Raw genomic sequence first — 15,925 nt, forward strand, 5'->3', positions numbered from 1 at the left:
TTACACCAAATTTACGTGCGCACATGTAAATTAAAGGAACTACTGCGATTCTGCCGGCTTAGAAGGGATTGCATTAACTGTGTTCATTCCCCACTTTGAGTCTCTGAAGCATGGCAACTGTCGACGCGAGTGAGGAGAGCGGAGGGGGATGTGGATGCGTATTAGAATCTCTCTTAATCCAGGGCATGAGTTCGAGGGCTTTTCAGGAGAAGAGTAATATAATTTCTGGTGGCAGGCCAATGCCTGATTTACCGGGTGTAAAAACTAAAACGAAACGTTGTGTTCGACACTTTAATACAGAGCAGTATGGAAAAATAGGCTGGTTATGTGGTTGTCAAAAAACATCAAAACTCTACTGTTGGCCTTGCGTTCTATTTTCAAATGAAAAGGGGGTGTGGAACAGTGTAGGCTTCGATGATATGAATAACTTGCTTAAAGCATCCCAGCGTCATCAGCAATCACAAACACATATCCGAGCTGAAATTCTGTTAACAACTTTCGGAATGACCAGAATAGATTTGCAACTCGATCAGCAGCGTAAACTGGAGACAATAAAACATAACGAGTTGGTAAAACAGAATAGAAAGGTGATCCAACGACTGATTGACGTTGTAATGTATCTTGCAAGACAAGAACTTCCTTTCAGAGCGCATGCAGAAGATAAAAGTTCCTTAAATCGTGGAAATTATATAGAACTCATAACGCTGCTGAGCAAGTATGACGACACACTGGCAAATCATTTGCAGAAAGCAACGGTGTTCACAGGTCTTTCACATCAAATACAAAATGATTTAATTGACGGAGTAGCCAGTGTGTTATTGACCGAAATAAAGAAAGAAATACCACAGTCACCATTCGTGGCGATTATTATTGATGAAACTACTGATATTTCTGCCCATTCCCAACTTTCAACTGTTGTTAGGTTCACGTCTGCTGATGGAGAAGTACAGGAGCGATTTCTTGGATTTACCGACGTAAGCGCCGATCGCAGTGCTCCTGCTCTTGCAGATCACGTGTTCCACATAATGGACGAGTTCAACTGTGTTTCTAAACTAGTCGCTCAATGTTACGATGGAGCCGCAGTGATGTCAGGAGACCTCAGTGGTTTACAGAAAAGAGTGAAAAACAAATATCCCGACGCTATATTCATACATTGTTTTGCTCACAGACTGAACCTTGTCCTTACACAGACAACTTCTAATTTAAAGGAATGTGACTCTGATTAGCTTGGCCTCTTTCTTTTCTAATTCGACGAAGAGAACTGCTGCATTAGATAAAGAAGTCAAGAGACGATTTCCTAAAGTGTGTCCAACACGATGGAATTACAACTGAAGACTTATTGAAACAGTTCGTGAACAAAAAGAAGAATTAGTTCAGTTGTTCGAGAATATCCTTGATAATCCAGAGCAATGGGATAGTCAAACGTATCACGAAGCTCGAGGTTTTAACAGCGTTCTCTCAGAATTCCAGTTCAATTTCATTTAGTTTTCAGCGAGATATTTTGCTTAACCGATTCTCTCTTTGAAATTCTTCAAACGAAAGCACTGGATGTAAATTTCTGTATTGCCAAAGTAGGGGAAACAAAAAGTATCATTCAGGGAAAAAGAAATGAATTTGAAAGAGTTTGGAACAAATGTCAAGAGAGCTGCGAGCTACCAAAGAAGAGGCTACGTCAAAATGAAACCTGCGACATAAATTCACACTACCGTCGCATATATTGCGAGATATATGACAATATACATACCCAACTAGAAGTTCGATTCCAAGCACTCGAGAAATTAACATTTTTACAGTTAGTTGATCAAAGGAACACGAAGAAAAGTTTTCCTGAAGCAGCATTCTGTTCTTTGAAACAAAGTTACGGTCAGCATTTTGACTTCGCCCGTCTCAGAAGCGAGCTCAGCGTAGCTTATTCCTCCGATGAGTATCTTACGATGGGAGTTCTAAAACTTTTGTTTTATTTTAAAAGTAGTGGATTGTCATCTTCTGCCTTTTCTGAACTGTTTAAGTTATGTGCGTTGATTTCAACTATCCCAGTGTCCAGTGCTAGTGCCGAACGTTCATTTTCGGCACTTCGGAGAATCCACACCTACTGCAGAAACACACAGAGACAACAGAGACTCTGGAACTTATCTCTACTGTCGATTGAGAAGACGTTACTAAAATTGAAGTCATCAAAGAATGAAGAAGAATTCTACAGCCTTGTCATAGAAGAATTCGTCAAGAAGGAGAGGCGGATTGAATTAACATTCAAATAGCACAAGATAATGTGAGTTATTATATTTATTTTATACATCTTCCTAGCTTATGATATGTGCTTCCCTTACTGTAAAAGTCACGCGCCGCCACTGATTAAAAGCATGACATGAACTGAAGGTTTGCTGTATATTTGCTGGATGTTGTGTGTCTTATTCAGTGCTACGCATGTTTATTTCTTTCTACCTCTTTTACTAATTTCCTACGAACATTGTCTGAGTGACAAATTTTAAATACGGAGCTCCATCATAGTTCAAGAAGAAGAAGAAGAAGAACCTGGCTTACTACCCTCTACCGTTGCCTACGGTATATAGAAGGCCTGAACAAGCAGACACATTTCTGGGCGAACGAAATAGTTCAGGCAATGGCCGCTTGGATCGCGTTTATGTTCTGTTGTTCTCATGTTCTCTCTATGTCCTTATATTGAAGATTCATACAATAACGCGAAATAATACATTTTTATTATCATTATGCCCGGTGTGAATCAGATATAAATATATAAAACAACTTAGAACACACTACACTTCATTGATTTCTTTCATTTTGCACTTGTTTATCACACAAGAATACAGAATAGGGAAATAGGCCTAAATAGAAGTACTCGCCCGATTTTTCCCTATTTCCATAATTTCAACACTTTTCTGCTCGGAGGCTTGCTCTTGAATTTGTTTAATAAATCACAGTCATTAGGCACTTTCTTTGCAATGTTATCAAGAACAGGCCTGAAAAATGTTGTAAGTATAACGTATGTGATGTGTGCTTGATCACAGTGGCGGCACTGAAACGTCTCTTTAAACTTTGGAGCGGCCAGTAGCTTTACGTCGTACCGACACACATAGGTCTTATAGCGAACATGCGATAGGAAAGGTCTAGAAATTGGAAAGAAGCGGCCGTGGCCTTAAATAAGGTACAGCCCCAGCATTTGCCTGGTGTGAAAATGGGAAACCATGGAATACCATCTTCAGCGCTGCGGACAGTGGGATTCGAACCCACTATCTCCCGGATGCAAGCTCACAGACGCGCGCCTCTAACCGCACGGCCAACTCGCCCGGTGAACTTTCGAGCGGTAAGGAATTTCAGCTTTCGGACAAGGTTACATTTTCCGAGATATCCTAACGCCCGCGTTGTAAATATTAATACATTTTTAAAAAGAAGACGAATTTGCGTCGGCACTTTGTCGGGGAGCAGAATTCCTCTCACAGTACTTACACTGTGATCTGATTCTACAAAGAAAAGAAAAATGAAATGGCGTATGGCTTTTAGTGCCAGGAGTGTCCGAGAACAAGTTCGGCTCGCCAGATGCAAGTCTTTCGATCTAACTTCCGTAGGCGACCTGCGCGTCGTGATGAGGATGAAATGATGATGAAGACGACACGTACATCCAGCCCCTGTGCCAGCGAAATTAACCAACTAAGGTTAACATTCTCGATTCTGCCGGGAATCGAACCCGGGACCCCTGTGACCAAAGGCCAGCACGCTAACCATTTAGCCATGGAGCCGGACATTCGACAAAGTTATCATTAGGAGCCCAAAGAGATACTTTTCTGCTGCCCTGTTGAGAAATAGCAAGCCTCCATTTCTCCCATAAACTCGGATCTTTAGGGAAAAGATGAAAATTTATATTTGTGTATATTTTTTCGCTCAGATGTGCAGTTAGGCACGCAACAATAAACCATCTTAACCTACAGAATGGAAAGAGAAACTTGAAAGTAATTGGTTCCAAGGACTCTGAACTTTGGAGCGTGGGTTGGCGGCTACGGGGCCCTTAGTTGAGTCCTGGCATTTCCTCCACTTGTGCCAGGCTCCTCACTTTCAACTGTCCTATCCGACCTTTCTTGGTCAACTCTAGTTCTTTTCCGACCCCGACGCTATTAGGTTTCCGAGGGCGAGGGAGTCTTTCATTTTAACGCCCTTCGTGCCCCTTGTCTTCCTTTGGCCGATACTTTCATTTTTCGAAGTGTCGGGTTCCTTCCAGCTTTCCTCTCTGATTAGTGTTATACAGAGGGTGGTTGCCTAGTTGTACTTCCTCTTAAATTAATAATCACCACCACCACCTTGACGGCAATGTGGAAGCACATAACTAAACAAATGTTAAATGCATCTCAGCAACCATCCATATATTGCAAATCGTAAGACCAAATAAATTAAAAAACGACAAAACTCTTCATATTTCATGTTAGACAAGGCCTTACCTTATAAAATGAAGTTTAATATGTTATTTCTTCTCATAAAACATGTTGCAATAACACACATAATCATAGAATTCGCGCCAAACAACAGAACATAAACGCGAACCTAGCGGTGGAAAAGAGAAAAGCTATTACCCCGCTTTTAATGCAAGAAACTGGCTCTCTGTCCAGGCCTTCTAGTATCTTGTAGGCTTTGCCTCTACCTGAAGTTTAGGCCTTGTTTGGGTAATTGTTCCCGCTATATGATTTCTTCAAGTGTATATTGTGTTTACTGTCGTGTGTCGCTTTTAGTGTTCCGCAAGTTTATTTATGTATATAGTTCTTGCTAACTACACAAGAATATTGACTGGGCAAAACTTATTACATAAGGAGCCCAAAAAACAGTTCAAGACGAAGGAGAAAAAGAAGAAGCAGCAGAAGATGAAGACATCTGGGAATCCACGTATAATAGGCTAGACAGCGGAGTATTGTATTCGTGTTCTTTTTAGTAAATATCCCGATACTTTGGAAGTGGTCTACGATAATATAGGTAGTTACATCCTTTCCTAAATGCAGCCTGTTCTACTTGATAGAAGTTGTATTTGTTCGTCAAACGTTTGGTTTAAGCGATTACGAGCCTACATCACAATTTCTGGTTTGTTGTCGAAGTGGCAGATATGTTGTTGTTTGATAGGCATTATTGTCTTGATAGATGCGTATTAGGCATTTAGCGAAATGTTGTGCTGTTCTCTTCCATTAATTGTGTTATTTCTCCAAGATATTCTTAATTAAGGAATTGTCCACAAAGTCTGACATATTGTGGTAAAGTTCAATTTACTTTCGTCAGCCATTTAAATCTGAGTACCTACGCCGTAAGAAATAAATAATATTGTTAAAAATGCATCGAAATTGGGAAATATCCCGGTGGCAATGGTCGTTTATAGTAGTGTGATACTACAGTAAACTTAAAATATAATTACACAACAACAACAACAACAAACAATTCCCTGGAAATAAAATTCTACAAGAAATACTACTAGTTTAACATTCTAAATCCAACAGAAAAACACAAATTCAATGACCATCATTTACAACTTTTACTTTCCACTTTACACTAGCACTAATGATCTTAAATGTCTTCATACTGGAAGGGAATGTATCAAAGACCACTGCAGCTGATTTATTCCAATCTCATATGGTCCTGTTTACGAAGGTGGACTTGCTGACATCCGTATGCTGGTTTCTGGCCCTAATTTTATGCTAGTGATAATTTCTCAATAAGTATGATGGCGTTTTGAACCTATTCGTAATACCACTCCAGACAGCCCTTCCAACGTAGCTCCTATAAAGACCACGCAGGCAAGCTGTAGTACTTCTAGATTCAAGACTTTCCCAATTAGTGGTATTCCTCCTATTACTGTTTACAAAATGGATCATTCTTCTTTGAACTTTTTCTAAGGATTTTATTAAACCTACACTGTATGGATCTCAACATGCAGATCCATATTAGAGAATCAGTCTTATCAAACATTTATGAGCTTTACGTTTGGCACCAGAATTAGCTTTCGTGAGATTCCGTATTCATGTGAACCAGTATTTTTTAACTACTGTTCCCACTTGGTCTGACCAGTTTAAATCTTTTCTGATAGTAAAACTTATATGCTTACAACTATATACTTCAACAACAATTTTCTCCCCAAGTTCATAATCCCTATTTCCTGCTTTTTTTTTTTTTTTTTTTTTTTTTTTACTGAAACATAATTTCTTGCTTTTTTCACTGTTGATATTCATTCAATTTTCATGCGCCCTTTCTTCAGTCGTATCTAAATGCTTCTTCTTCTTCTGGTATATGGCACAATCATCAGCAAAGTGGCGCACTTCCAATTTTATTGTATCAGGCAAGCATAAGAATTGGTTTAATAACGCTACCCTGAGCCACACCAGACGCAATATTTATTGGAGAGGATAGCGTTTCTCCCTCGTGGACCCTCTGAGATCTTCCATTGAGGAGTTCTTGTATCCATTTCACCTCTGATGTCAATGTCCATCTGCGCTAACTTTTTAAGGAGGATGTGTGGCACAAGATTGAATGCCTTTGCAAAATCAATTACTACTTCATCAATCATTGACCCATTGTCTAGCATACCGATATATCTTGACATACGGAACAGAGCTGGCTTTCTCGATAAAGAGTCGTGCTTAACTCTTTCAGGATGCCACAGATCTCTATATATTGTTATATAGTGTTAAAATTTGCACCCATGTAAGTAGCTTTCCTTTTGAACATATTAAGCTCTTGCATTCCACTGTTTCATTTCTCTCATCTTGTGTTTTATATACCTATGACTTAAGTTTCACTGCATCCGATATCTACATTTAATTGCATGGAGGGTTTTTCTGAAGTTCTAGGCTACTTTCTAGGCTACAAAATATGTTACTATAGAGCATCCAGGGTTAAGAAAAGACTACAGGCCTTATGGGCTTTTACTTCTATTGGTGTTACCCACTTTAGTTCTAAATATATGTAATAATTATAATGAATTCCTATCAAAATGTATAATTTTTGTTATGAAACAATTCTGAAGAAGCCGTAAAGTCAATTTGATATCTTTGAGTTTATCGTTTTAAATATTATATATGCAGTTCATTACTCTTGGAATAGCCGGCCATGCTTGTCGTATCGCGCGCCACATTTCAGCGTGTAGTGTGTATTGTGTACAGTAGTCAACACGTGTAATAACTCAGCTTAACTACTGCGAATCATCATTGGTGAGGTCAGCGCGGCATGTTTCTCATTTTGCGTGTGTCACTCATTACAGTAATTGCTTATGTGAGGGAGATATTCGGCAGATTGAGATTGAAGTGATTGTCTTTCAGGGTGCATAGTGCATAGTGTTTTGTTATAGGCCCTAAATATATTTTGTTTCGTTTTTGGTGTATTGCATTGCTTTTGGTTGTGTATGTCGTGTATTGTTTGTGTCTGTTTAGTATTTTATATAATCAATCAGCCAGTAATTTTTTTTCTTTTTTAATTATGGCTGAACATGTGAAAAGGAGAAGTGGTGAAGTTCTCAGGAGAAAGGAGCAGCAAATGGCGCTTAATACATTTTCATATTTGAAAATAAACCATCCAGGACAAAGTGTAAGCTGGGTAGTAGTTGAAGCCGCAAAGGCTTTAGGAATTTCGAGGTCTTCCGTCTTCAAAATAAGAAAGGAAGCCAGTGAAGGGCCACTCCAGAGTCCCAGCAAGAAGCGGCAAAGGAAAAAGTTAATTCGCAGTAATTCCAGACTCATTAAATACGACGATTTTGTCAGAAGCGGAATATGGCGCACTGTTCACGAATTGTATTTTAGAAATGAGCCGCTAACTCTGAACACAATCCTCATTTCCGTAAACATTAACCCCGAACTACCAAAATTTAAGAAATCTGCGTTGCATGTTATTCTCAGGGAAATGAACTTTGTGTACGAGAGAAGGGGAAATAGAGCAATGTTAATAGAAAGGGAAGATATTGTCTTGGCGTCATAAGTACCTCCGACAAATTAAAAAGTACAGAGAAGAAGGCCGGAACATTGTTTATACAGACGAAAGTTGGGCTAACACTGGAATAACTGTTGCTAAAGAGTGGAAAGATAAAACAATTACAACGCCAAGACAAGCTTTTCTTGCAGGGCTTTCAATTGGGTTGAGAAGTCCTACCGCTCGTGGGCCGCGATTTGCTATCGTTCACGCAGGTAACGAAAACAGGTTCGTGTCTAACGCTGAATATATCTTTTTGTGTAAAAAAAATACTGCCGACGCACACGCTGAGATGGACGGAGTGTGTTACAAAATATAATTTTTAGAAAAGCTCATGCCAAACATGCTTCCAAATTCTGTTATTGTTATTGATAATGCCTCTTATCACAGCAGAAAGAAGGAGCCTATAACGACAAGAAGCTGGAAAAAATGTGCTATGCAAGAATGGATGAGGGAACATTATATTCAGTACGAAGATGAAATGTTGAAAAAAGACTTAATGAACATTATTGCTTTGGAAAAGGGAAAATACGATAAATATAAGATAGATGAATTTGCTTTAGAAAGAGGACACACAGTACTTCGGCTGCCCCCCTACCACTGCGAATTAAACCCCATTGAACTCATATGGGCTCAGGTGAAACATTATGTGAGCTTACATAATACGGACTTCAAAGTGAAAGAAATGCAAAGATTAATTGAGGAAGGTTTGGCGTGTGTCACACCTGATAACTGGAGGAATTATGTGAATCACGTTAAGAAAACTGAAGACGGTATGTGGAAGGCTGATGAAATTCAGAACGACATCGAACCCATTATCGTCCACCTCGGTGACTCTTCAGATGAAGATTCCTCAAGCAGTATGTAAATGGAAGAGATGAACATTTCACCTCTGCCTTGAAATCTGTACATTGCTGACAAGGTAAGAACAGTAGATGGATTTATTTTAAAATTATATTTTTATTTTACTGTATATTTCTATCTGTGCTTGTGTGTTTTCGCGATCTCATACGAATAGGTCATTCGGTATTCTGTGTTGTATGTTGCAGAAGAATATTTAAGTTATCGTATTTTGTGATAAAGACGAAGCCTTTGCATCTGTTGTCAGTTATGAGTAAATTTATCTGAAATGAGCTGTAGGATACATCACCATGATAGAGATATCTCGCTGTCATCAATCCTCAACGGAGCTTCCTGCGTTGTAACCACACAGTATTTGCCTTTAACAGTGAAATGATTCTGGGGGCTAATAAACTCAGCACTGCGCTCCCTTGAAGCAAAACAATGATCATGAAACTTTCTCATATATAAGAAGCAAGATAATCATTTCCGGTTCTGGACACGCATGTTATTATTTATGTTACCGGTATTATTATTTAGTCTGGCCAAGGCGGTAAAGGCGTGCTCGGCTCGTCTGGAAGGATGTGGGTTCAAATCCCCGTCAGGAAGTCGTAAAAATTTAAGAAACGAGATTTCCACTTCCGGAGGTGCACATGGCCCTGAGATTCACTCAGCCTATACCAAAATTGAGTACCAGGTTAATTCCTGGGGGCAAAGGCGGCTGGGCGTAGAGCTAACCACTCTACCCCATCAGTTGCCGAGGTTGCGGATAGTGGAAGCCTTTACCTTCCACCCCTCCAAGGGCCTTCCCGGCCTGTACGGAGATGACTTTGCTTCTTTTATTATTTAGTTCGCATCCGTACATGTTCAAACTCTTACGCTATTTCGAATGATACAGTCAGTGGGTTGATATCCTTAGAAACGTTATGGCAAAAAGAAATTTCATAACTGTAATTTCATTAACAGAGATAATGGAGATGAGATAATAGGGCATTTATATTATTATTATTAATATTATTATTATTATTATTATATCTACTACACAGTCTTGAAACAGCTGAATCAAGCGATGTATAACTTTATGTCATCACTGTACATCACAAGCAGTGACCGAGGCGCGGTGAGTGAGCGAATATGGCAACAGTGGAAGACAGCAAGCCCATAAGGCCTGTAGTCTTTTCTTAACTCTGGATGCTCTATAGCAATAAACCCTTTAGTATTTTCACCCATGTTGAAATACACAATTAAGAAATCTGATCTCATATGTCCTACCTCATATCACATATGGGGGAAACTGAAGTATTCAGTGTCCTTGCAGAAGACCAACGCACATGCTCTAACAAGTATGTTTACTTTTACAGTAACATATCATGAAATGAGGGACATTTTCAAATATAGCTGCGTGGCTCAGACCCCTACGTGGGAGGTTTGATCCTGGCTCAGTCCAGTGGTATTTGAAGGTGCTCAAATTTAGTCAGCTTCATGGTGGTAGGCAAGCCCGTAAACGTACTGCTGCAGGACTAAATTCTGGCAACTCAGCATCTCCGGAAATTGTGAAAGTATTTAGTGGGACTTAAAAGTAAAACATTATTATCATGTCCTATATAGCTAGCTGAACAAACACTGCCATTAGTTGAAATTATTTCAGTGAGGCTTCAACTCAGTATTCAAAAGACATGTGTCATGACCACCTGCAGAAGGATTAGAACTCCTAATCATTTAGACCAATGGTCTGACACAAAACTCTCTGTTAAACATAACAGTCGGTTGCATTCTTGGAGCAGGTGTGCAAGGCGCTAACAACCAGAAAGGCTTGTCCTTTGTGCCCTGTGTGGAGTGCTCTTGCAATGCTAGATGAAGGAGCATACTGAAGTTCTGTGTATGTTCCTAAGAAATAAATTATCCCACTTTTGATGTAGATATTCATATTACAAAGACTTTTTTGAGATGATATGGAAGACTTTGAGTGTTGCCTTAGTTAAAATAACTCCAGATCTTTCAGTTTACTAAATTAAAGTTACATGTCTATATACCACTAGTACGTAGCTGTGCTTCTGACTGCTGGAGCGTTATGTAATGATAGACTGAATGGTCCATAAGGAAATGAAATGGTGTATTTTTATTGTAATTCTCTCAACATCGAGGTGGATATGGGAGAAAAAAAACCCAGCTATCTGTGTGTACAAAGATGAAATGGGCTGATAGCAGTTTTTTATACGTTTTAATCTTGAGTTAAACAGATGACAAAGTTAAAAATAATATTTACGCTCATTGTGGAGTAGAACATTGTAGAGAATTGAAGTATGGATAATTAGTGGCACTGAGAAAAACAGAGAGTTGTAGCTTTGGAATGTGGTGTCATCAAAAGTTTTTGAAGGTAAGATGGATAGAAGGGTCACAAATACAGAGATGGTGAATCAACTTGTTGGGAGGAGAACAAATTGGGAGAATTTGGTCCTAAGAAGTAAAATATTGTTAGATCCTGGGAACTTATTCAGTTCGTTTTGAAAGGGAGTCCAGAGGATAAGAATGGTAGGAAGTTACCAGGTAAAAAGTAACCAACAATTAGAGTGTATGTAGGATGTTATGTAGAAATAAATTTTAGGACAGTGTCTTGGTGAGCTGCTTCAAGCCAGGATAATTACGCAGCTGTTCAAGGTGATAAAGAAGTGGCCTAGTTATTGGATTTTCATTAAATTTGCCGCAGTTCAGTCCTGATCATCAATCCACATGTAATTTTTAAAATGAAAACTCATCCCCCTGTGGTTTCAGTTCTATGTAAAATTAGTGTTTGTATGGCCAATATCATGATATTAATAGCCTTGTAAACCTCTTAAGTCCTATGGTGATGGCAAAAATATTGGTGCTATGAAACAGGAGATCAAATCTATATGATCACAATATTGACAGTCATGTGATAATTGTAAGCTATAAATTTCATTTCTGTTCCATATTGAAGTGCAATTATTAGAAATAAATTGACAAGAGTGTCCAACTATTTATTGGGACTGGTCTTACCCACTAGTCCCAAGACTAATGTAATATTATTCACTTGATATATTGTACTGTCATGTGATAGTAAAACTTGTTGCTTTATGAATGGGATATTGACCTAAACAGCTACATTAATGTGTTTTTTTGTCTCATGTTTCAGAGGAAGTACGGTTACTTATAATCCCAGCATATGTGGCTCAAGCTTCAGTGCAAGTAACTTATAATCCCAGCATCTTCTACTATTTCATCTGCTGTCAGAAATGGACCTTGAATTAGAGTTGAAAGAGAAACCAGTCTGGCTTGAAGCAAAGGCCAATACTTCACTTGTAAGTGCAATATAAGGATCTCATGTTTGGATTTTTCTGTATTGACTGTGTAGTATATGAAAATATGCAAGTAATAGCTCCACCTTAATCAGTACACAATGTCTTTAAAAAGACTAGAAGGGCTAACACTCTACAAATGCATGCTTCAACCCCCTTTAGGGTTATAAAGTTGAAAACAAGCTTATGATATTAAAAACACCACTAACAGGGGACCTTGTGAAACATTAGTTTCTTCATCATTTCCCAACTCCAGTTTCCCAGGTGTGGTGTACAAGCACTCACCATCTCCTTCTGTCTTCATACATCATCTGTTCCAATACATTCTCCCATTTGTGTCCTCTCTCCTCCACAACTGATCTAATAGTGTCTATCCAGCATTTTCTTGGTCTTCCCTGTGGTGTCCTTCCTATGGGATTAAGCTCAAAATATTTTCTGGCAAACCCTTGAAGTATATCCCTGTTCATTGTCATTATGTGCCCATACTACTGAAGTCTGCATTTCTTTATATCACTGGTAATAGGAACCTCGATGCCAGCTCCTCTCCTATTCACTTCATTTCTGATCTTGTCCTTTCTGGTAGTTTGGTTCATGGTTCTAATGAATCCATTTTAGGTGCTTGGATTCTACTGAAGTCTTTGTTTAGTAGGGTACATGTTTCTAAAGCGTACGTGAGGATTGGTACAGAGTAAGTGTGGTACATGATTGTTTTCACTTTTTGTGGTATTTTGCAGTCCCAGAGAAGATTTGTGACTTGACTGTAGAAGTTTGATTCTTTCTGTGTCCTGCTGAGTATTTCCCGCCTAACAGTGTTTCTTTCGAGATTGTGCTTCCGAGGTACTTGGTGTGGGATGCTGATTCGATTTTTACTCCTTCCAGAAACATATTTGAGCTGTCCCTTCCCTTTTGATGGTCATTTCCACTGTCTGTTGTTTTGCTCATCCTCAGAGAAAAATTCTTGAATGTATTGTTCCGTTCATTAAGTTTCTTCTGAACTTCAGCTTCTGTTTTTCCCCATAAAAGCTCACCATCAGTAAATACCAGTGCGTTTGGTTCACTGTATATTTTCTTGATAGATTTTTTGAACTTGTCCATTACTATTACAAACAGGAGTGGTGATAGGTCACTTCCTTGTTGGACACCTTTCTTTGTTTCAAACCATTTTGATCATCCGTTGCCTAACTGGACACAGCTGTAGCACTTCTGGTATAGCATCTTCACTTTGTCAGTGAAGTAATTGGCATCTGTAGGTCTTCCAGACATTCCCATATCTTGTTTTGAGGAACACTATCATATGCTTTTTTCAATGTCCACAAATCTAATCACAAGATTTTTCCCATATTCCCAGTACTTTTTTTTTGTCAGCACTTCTACTGCAAAGATATGACCCACAGTACTTCGACCTTTCCTGAACCCGTTTTATTCTTCCTCGAGCAAAGGTCCTACTATCTTCCTAAGTCTCATTTCTGTGATCTTTTCCAGCAGCTTCAGTGTGTGTGACAACAGCGTGATGCCTCTGTAATTTCCACATTTCCGTCGTTTGCTCCTTTTGAACAGTGGGATGATGACTCCTTTACTCCAATCTTCTGGGATTTTGTTTCTTTCTAAAATCACTGATAACACTCTATATAGCCAATTCAAGCCTGGTATTCCAGCTGCTTTTATCATGTCTGAGCTGAGATCATCAAAGCCTGGGGACTTCTATTTCACATGCTCTTTAATGCTGTTTCTACTTTAAAGCCATGTTAATGGCTATTTGTTGTTTTTGTCCTCACCTATACTATAGTCATTGGTGGTGGTGTTGCCCCCATCTCCATTTAACAGCATGTTGAAGTACTTCTTTATTTCATCCCTGATCTCTGCCTCTGTTCGTATTAAGTTACCATCATCTGTTTCCAGTGCAAGGATGTTTATATATGCATTTCTTTTACTGTTTATTTTTTTGTATAATAGTTTCCTACTTCCTTGACAGTCTTCCTCTATCCTTGTAGTAAAGTCATCCCAGCACTTTTCCTTTTCTTCCTGGATCAGTCCTTTTACAGCCAGTTCCTTCTTCTTGCTTACTGCTTTCAAACCTTAATTTCTTATCATAAAAAACCATTAAAAATGTATAGACAAACTAACATGTAGAAGCTCTCATTCTTGGAACATTCACATATAAATTGTCTTGAGAAAGTATGAGGTCTTTTGTGAATACAGTACCTATATGTTTGTCCAACCCTTCTCCTGTGTCTCCGCGGGGTCAGGAATGAGATGAGATCAATCTGTCGTGGTGGATTTTTAAGACCGCATGCCCCTCCTTATGTCAGCCTCATCAGAGGAGTTAATGTGATGAAATGAACGACGTACTGTATGATAGTAGGAAGGGAGAGGGTGAAACCCAGTGCCAGCATGTAGCCTACTCCTGTCAAATAGCACAAAGGGTTCTGCTTAATGCTTAACGTAACCATCCGACGGACGAATCACCATCAGTGGCATCATATGCCCTCTCTCCATATGAGCACTGTGGAGAGGTTTGGAATTTAATCCAGGCGTTTGGCACACAATCTAGTGATTAGAAATTGTATACCATCACCTCTCCTACCCTGCCAGGCAACATTCTGATGGTGAAATTTTTTTCGACCAACGGGACTCGAACCAGCTAACATCGATGTCGGACTGTTTAGACTTCAATGGTGATGGCCACCAGGCAGACTAAATACTGTGCGTACGTAAGTGTGTGTGTGTGTGTGTGTGTGTGTGTGTGTGTGTGTGTGTGTGTGTGTGTGTGTGTGTGTGTGTGGTGGATGTCAATTGCTGGTGTGATTTTTGACAGGTATTTTTAGCTCTCCATACAGTACAATATCAGGGTTGAGGAATTGGGAGAAAGTATGATGTCATAATACTTACAATGATAGTTATGAAATTTTTCAACATAAATAATATCTGTTTTATGTCTCTCGGTGGAAAACTCGCTAGTAATAATGTAGGTTGATGTAGAAGGAAATCTGAACATCGCCAAGTCATCCAGAGTACTGCACCCAATCCACTGGTATGAGAGTTCCTCTTCCAGGTAGCAACACATTTCTCTATTCAAGTAACTTGCAGCCCTTCTTTTGTAGATTTTTTGACACCATTACGGCCTCATTGAACCATATTTATTTAGGTTTTCAACCAAGTTTATGTATCCTTGCCCATATGTCTGTCATATTTTCTTAATACGAGCTTTTCTTTGGATGGAAAGTCGTTTCTTTGGTTTGACTTCATCTTCGAATACCCTCCTATTCTGGATTTTCCTTTAATGATGTGCCTGTCTGGGATATCTTGTACCATTATCCCACTAAGCCTCAATCATCAGCCACTAGTTTTGTCTTTGAGATTCCAAACTTGTTTTAGGATCTGTTTCGTCAGCCTACTATCAGACTTACGGAATATGTGAGCGAAGAGATTCACCTTTTCCTGCCCACTTCCCCCCTTGTTGTGCAACTCCCTGTGATAACGCCGTATTAATGTATGTCTCAAGAGTCTTCATGTAGGCTGCCTGCATTTTAATTAATGTTGCCTTCACATCCTGTGTTTCATTACTCCTCACATATATAGCCATTCTCCTAAATATGTGAAAGCTTCACCTTTTGAACATCGCCCTGTGTTGTTTTTGTGTAGTTGGATGTGGATCCACAGAAGAACAAATGATGGATTCCATGCATGTCTAGTGAGTAATGTAAAGACTAAAATAGGACAAACTAGTTTAATGTAGAAACAGGACTCCAAGATGGAAGTGTAATATCCTCTCTGTCTTCATTACAATCACAGATGAAATCTACACAAGTGTACAACAGAAAATG

At 39.1% G+C, this 15,925-nt stretch overlaps 1 protein-coding gene across 6 annotated transcripts in view; it reads left to right on the forward strand.

Moving 5' to 3' along the window:
* The first annotated feature begins 4,893 nt into the window (after nucleotides 1–4,893).
* Nucleotides 4,894–15,925, forward strand: part of LOC136885765 (zinc finger protein OZF-like) — a 57,606-nt gene continuing 46,574 nt past the window's right edge. The window contains exons 1-2 of one of the 6 annotated variants that reach the window (XR_010861610.2): nucleotides 4,894–4,974; nucleotides 11,939–12,104. Coding sequence is in view for 5 of the 6 variants with exons in the window: in XM_068230429.1 (XP_068086530.1) it covers nucleotides 12,039–12,104 (66 nt within the window). In the remaining variant the exon portion in view is untranslated. Of the gene's footprint in view, nucleotides 5,080–5,145; nucleotides 5,247–11,103; nucleotides 11,162–11,938; nucleotides 12,105–15,925 lie in introns of those variants that run through there. The other 5 variants (XM_068230429.1, XM_068230432.1, XM_068230430.1 and 2 more) reach the window with 5 other exon arrangements.

Source organism: Anabrus simplex, chromosome 14 (genome assembly GCF_040414725.1).
Source record: "Anabrus simplex isolate iqAnaSimp1 chromosome 14, ASM4041472v1, whole genome shotgun sequence".
NCBI classification, from domain to species: domain Eukaryota; kingdom Metazoa; phylum Arthropoda; class Insecta; order Orthoptera; family Tettigoniidae; genus Anabrus; species Anabrus simplex.